The 5,487-nt window shown below is 28.5% G+C and overlaps 1 protein-coding gene across 6 annotated transcripts; it reads right to left on the bottom strand.

The window, feature by feature from the left end:
* Positions 1-1,757: 1,757 nt before the first annotated feature.
* LOC119664998 (sin3 histone deacetylase corepressor complex component SDS3-like) lies at positions 1,758-4,590 on the bottom strand. Of its 6 annotated transcripts, XR_005251320.1 has the most exons (10): positions 4,357-4,590; positions 4,161-4,260; positions 3,866-4,082; positions 3,710-3,808; positions 3,482-3,650; positions 3,213-3,421; positions 3,143-3,148; positions 2,317-2,447; positions 2,048-2,136; positions 1,758-1,981 (listed from the first exon to the last, which is right to left on the bottom strand). XR_005251320.1 is itself a non-coding variant. In XM_038074337.1 (8 exons), exons 1-8 carry the CDS (start codon positions 4,475-4,477, stop codon positions 2,134-2,136), a joined length of 924 nt encoding a protein of 307 aa, XP_037930265.1. In that variant the 5' UTR covers positions 4,478-4,590; the 3' UTR covers positions 1,758-2,133. The 6 variants fall into 6 exon arrangements, 4 of the variants coding, with proteins under 4 accessions (XP_037930265.1, XP_037930266.1, XP_037930264.1 ...); XR_005251319.1 differs by having other exon boundaries at positions 1,758-2,136; XM_038074337.1 differs by lacking the exon at positions 2,317-2,447 and having other exon boundaries at positions 1,758-2,136.
* Positions 4,591-5,487: the final 897 nt, after the last annotated feature.

Here is a 5,487-nt window from a genome sequence, read left to right as displayed (position 1 = left end):
CTATCAGTCAGGAAGTTGGAGAAGTCCACATTTTTAAAAAAGAAATGTTTTGTGAAAATCTACTTAATTTATTTATTAAATATTTTATTAGTAGTTTTTGTTGTTAACAATTTTAAAAATGGTTCATTTATTTATGAATACCTATTGATATTAATATTTAGTATTTAACTCGTAAAGTAACTCAACATATCCGAATACTCGAAAATCCTAAGCTTGATTAAAAGCAGCAATTTTCCCACACAGTAATATATATGATTTAAATTTTTTTAGTGTGATCATTAATCGTGATTTTAAGAATACTTTTCATTTAATTTTGCACTGTTATCAAACAGAGGTGTTCTATTTTCCTCTCTTTTTTCTCCTTATCTCTCCTTTACTTCTTCGCACGCACCCATCATCCATAATATCTCTGTGAAAACAGAACACAATTCTATTTCGTTTTTCAAATCACACTATATTTTTCAAGAACTATATAACAACTTACGTTTCTTAGCAGCAACAACATAGCATCCTAAACCAGCAAAGAGCAAATTTTCTTGCTATTCCGTCAATGAACAAGGAGGTCAACATGGTTATTGTTGCATGGTGAGAATTAAGGGAACCAAAAACAACACAAAGTTGTATACCAGTAGTTGTGTTAAAACCTTTCCCGTCGAAAATACATATAGGTTTGAACCGATTTTTGTTACAGATACATTGTGATAATCTAAAGAAAAACGCATGATACTATATGTGAAAATCAGTTAAGTAGAATATGTTACAAGATATATAATATATGTTATATTTATTTATTAAGTTAAAAAGTTCTGCTGCAACTTATCTGGTTTTTTATAATATTCACGTTCACATGTGATAACATTTTATTTTTCTTATATATCATTGGGCCTTCCGATTTACCAAACTTATTTGAATTACTTAGTTACTACTTACTAATCTCTAAATTCTTAATTTTTTAATACTTTTCAGAATTCTAGTTACACTTACTAACCGATGAGATATATCTTATGTGTGTATATTTTATTTGATAATAAATCGTTTGAGTAAAGTATTTATATGATTTACATTTTACTGCTTCTCGCTTTAAGTTTTAGTTACAATTCTGTCGTATAGCGTTATTTTTGTTTTTATTCATAAAACTTCGATGTCAATCGACTTTGATTTTTCATCTTTTTTTTTTTTGTTTTTGACACATTTTGAAAAGTTGTAGTTCATATTTTTTTTCCAACATTTCTTAATCCTTCGTTCCTTCCCTCGCATCCGTCATATTTTCCTATATCACGCTTATAATTTTATCTCTATTATTTGCCAGACTTTTTATTCCTTCCTGAGGTTCTTTTTTCGCCAAATTTATAATTTATTTATTTAGAAACTTCACGACTGACATTTGCAGCATGTTTTTAAACAAAAGGTATTTAAATATTATATTATATTAATATGTGAATAACAATACATATCTATATAAATACATATATATATATTACTATTTCAATTTAGAAATATCCTGTATATCGGACTTCATCAAAAAAATCTTCATCATATTTCTCGAAAGCAGAGCTACTTGTTTTTTTAGATCACCATATGTCCTCACCCTTCTTAACAGGGACTCAAGAAACAGATCCGCTTTCAGAGTTCTCAGTAGGGCTGCAACAGAAGCTTCGTATTTCTTAAATAAATGATTAAGTTATTTCCGTAAAAAAATATTTAATATTTTATAAATATAACATAAAAATTTGTGTTTATTAAAACGTTTTATAATCGATTTTTTATTTAAAATGCCATTTTCTTAAAATGGGAACTATAGGTCAGCTAGTTCCAGTTATTATTACAAATTATTTATTTACATGTTTTATTATCAATATTAATTACAATGAATTTATTATTTACTGTTTTCTGCACATACGTAACTTAATGAAACGAATGCGTTTTCATCATATTTTGAGTATTTCTGTATTGAACTCTTGCATTGTTATTTGATATTAAACTAAATACAAAATATAATTGAATGTAGTTAACTCATATACAACTTTAATCATTATTTATAGCTTACTCCGTTTGAATTTAACATTTTTAATCGTTTCCATCTGATAATACCCTCTGTCGATTAGAAGATTACAACTATTACAATTATTTGATTCACTGGAATGAGAGTAAGTGCCTATTTAAGAACGTATCAATCATTAAACTTATTATAAAATTCATTAGCTTTCTGATATTAAATAATGTAATACGTTTCAACAGTAAAATTCATATATAAAAAGCTATTAAAATATGTCTATGTAAAATTTGTTTATTTATAACAAAAAACTTTAGTGGTACCTTAACTAGATATGTTTATTATATGGTCAGCATTATATTTCATACGTTAAGATCAGAATTTGTGTTTGATTTCTTGTACGTTTTAGGTTTATAATCATACTGTGGGTCGACTATATAATCTAGCATTCTACCTAAAAAAAAAAATTAGCAATTTATAATTCATATTCTTCAAGAACAAGACTCTTCTTAAATAGTAAAGGAATATTCAAAATTTTATAATTATGATTATAATTGTTTATATTTTAATGGAAGGACGGGAATTGAAATTTAAAAGTTCTGGATATTGAGCGTTGACATTTTTTAGGAATTCTATGATATCTATATTTAATGAATTTATAACGCAGCACATTCAAGGATTCACTTTAAACATTTTTATTTATCAAAACTTAACTAAATAAGTTTTGTTAACTGATTTGTTTTTATTTTCAAATTAATTTTGAAAAATATACTTCATTTTTATATTTTAAAGAACTGTCTTTTGAGAAATGAATTTGAATCAAGTTAAGCATATTTAAAGTTTGTTAAAAATTCTATAACACCATATGTGGCAAATGGGCTTAACCTGTAATATGTGGCTTTCTCAAAAGCAACTATACTTTACATTTCTTAATTTTGAGTTAATTCAAGTATATAGACTTCACATTCAAAATATCTTCTATTAATAATGTTCAAAAAATATATACGAGTTCAAATTATTTTCATACATATGATATTTGATATACTATTATAAACTATTATACTAATTCGCACGACGTTTTATAGATATTCTGCCCTTTGCTAAATGGGACATATTTATTTTCACTTTACTGTCATTTATTTTTTTTACCCAAACCTATGTAAAAAGATTTATGATAAGAAACATCTTTGGATATATTGATTACAAAAAATAAACCTACAACTTCATTTCCAATAGCGTTTATTGTTGCCGCAAATTTTGGCATTTCCTTGCCTTCAACATATACTTGCTGTCCACGATGAAACCATCTCCTTTCATACAACAGTTTACCGTCCTCAATTCGAGTTTCAACATAATTATTATAATTTTCCGTCAGCAAAGAGTTGGACTGGTGGTTACTATAATTACCTATGCCATTTTGCTGCAGAGCTACACAGAAACATATATTTTAATCTTGAATTTGAAAATGTGACCAATTTTCGCACATACTTGGAGTCAACGGTTTTCCGCGTTGTATCGTTTTGAGGTCATTCTCAATATCCTTCTCATCAAGTAAATACACCAACAGTTGTCCAGTAGTTGGTTTCCGTCGTTTTTCAACAACAGGCACTGGTTCATTTGGACGACGCCGCAACTTACGTGTAACAGTAGGCTTAATCTGTAAAAGTATTTTTTACATTTTTATGCACTTTGTTAGATAAAAAATAATTATAATACCTCTGTAGAATCACCGATTACTTCGAGGCTGTAGCGTTCCATTTCAATAACTTTTCTTCGCTCGTCGAAATCAGTTAAAATGTTGTCTTTTAAATCAACCTATAAAACGTTAAATAAGAATAAGTATTTCTCTACACATCTCCCCCGAATTCGTACCTTTTTCTCATCAAAGTCTTTTTGTGCTGCTTTCTTTTCTAAAAAATAATCGCGTTCTACACAATCTTTTAGATACTCTCGATGTATGTCATTTAAACGCAGACGATCTTTGATTTGGTACTCCAATTTTCTGAAACGCCTTAAGTACTCAGGATGTAACAACTGTTTCAGCTCTTCTAACTGCTTTTGCACGTTTGCCAATTTATGTTGGTACATTCTACAATAATAAACGTAGTCACAATGCAAGTAAAGCGAATAATTCTAATATGAATTAGAACATTTTAAGTCAACTTACTGTTCCTTAAGCTCATGATTGCTGCCCCCATTTGTATTGTTGCTAACGCTGTTGTCCCTGCTGTTGTTGCGGTATTCAGTTTCACTCGCGTCATCCGTATCTAATAACCGAGTTGAAATAAAAATTATTTTGAAACCATTTAATAAAAATGTAAACTGAATTTTATTATGAACATAAGGCAATTAAAATTACACACCTTCGTCCTCATCTTCTTGCCGACCACTATCATACGCATTTTGTTCAAAATGATTGGAACGAGAGTCCTCGTAATCTGGATCCAAATACGGGATTTGATGATAAAATGCATCAACAGACATAGCTTACTAATATAAAAAATTGTTATAATATTTTTTATACAAAATATCACTTTTTTCGTTTAACTAGCAGCCACTACACAATCTCAACAAAAAATTCTCTACACTTCCAAATAATGCAATTACGTACAGAAAGTCAACTATCACTGACGCATTGAACATATGTTAAACAGGGTTGCCATTAGCAAATGACTCGGCAAAGGAACGTCTGGGCAAATTGAAACACATTCCGATAATGATTGTCATAGCATATGTTTATATGTATGCACATATATCCACAAGCTCTATAATATATATATGTTTAAACTTCTGTTTTTATCATGTAAGTGAGCAATTTTCATTTTCTACTATTTGCATTTTAATGTGATTCATACAAATATCATATGTTTGCTTTGAGTTAAAATTCTCAAAATAAACTTTTTATATTTTAGCAAAGTTTACTTCTATTGATAAATAAATGATTGTAGAAACACCTTGTACCTTACTATATCAAAAACCTTATAAATAATTACATCCGATTTAATTTTTATATCGCTTAGGCTTAGGGAAATAGTAAATTATATCTATATGGCAGCGAATATTGGTATTTACCAAAATTTCGAGTAAGGTAAATTAGTTAAAAATTAGGTGTTACCACTGTGAAAATTTTATAAGATGTTAAATAAATAAAAGCAATTTTTTTTCGTTACGCTCAAAGTGGGCGGAGTTTCCATTCTTTGAAAGGTATTGTTTGTTTATGTCATTTTGTGTACGTGTTGAAAATCAATATATGTAAGTAGTGACTGCTTTGTACAACTTATTTAGAGAATAATTATATTAGGGGTATATTCACACTTTGTCCTGCAAACTCATTGCAAGGTGCATGAAATGCAAGTATGCTATACAAAAATTGCAAGAGTGCGAGAACACCTCTGTTGCAAAATTGCATCATCAAAATGAGTCAGTTGTTTTTGCAGCCGTATCACATTGAGCAAAAAAAAATAAATATATAACAATGCCGCGAACAAGTGAAT

Source organism: Teleopsis dalmanni, unplaced genomic scaffold (assembly GCF_002237135.1).
Source record: "Teleopsis dalmanni isolate 2A unplaced genomic scaffold, ASM223713v2 unscaffolded_contig_3174, whole genome shotgun sequence".
NCBI lineage: Eukaryota > Metazoa > Arthropoda > Insecta > Diptera > Diopsidae > Teleopsis > Teleopsis dalmanni.
This window is presented reverse-complemented; position numbering and strand designations above follow the sequence as displayed.

Excerpts from the sequence above, each read along its gene's own strand:
- LOC119664998 (XM_038074335.1), bottom strand. The coding sequence starts at position 4,477 with ATGTCTGTTGATGCATTTTATCATCAAATCCCGTATTTGGATCCAGAT. Across the intron at positions 3,809-3,865 it reads AAGACTTTGATGAGAAAAAG|GTTGATTTAAAAGACAACAT; the intron begins GTACGAATTCGG and ends AACGTTTTATAG. Across the intron at positions 3,422-3,481 it reads CGGAAAACCGTTGACTCCAA|CTCTGCAGCAAAATGGCATA; the intron begins GTATGTGCGAAA and ends GTTTCTGTGTAG.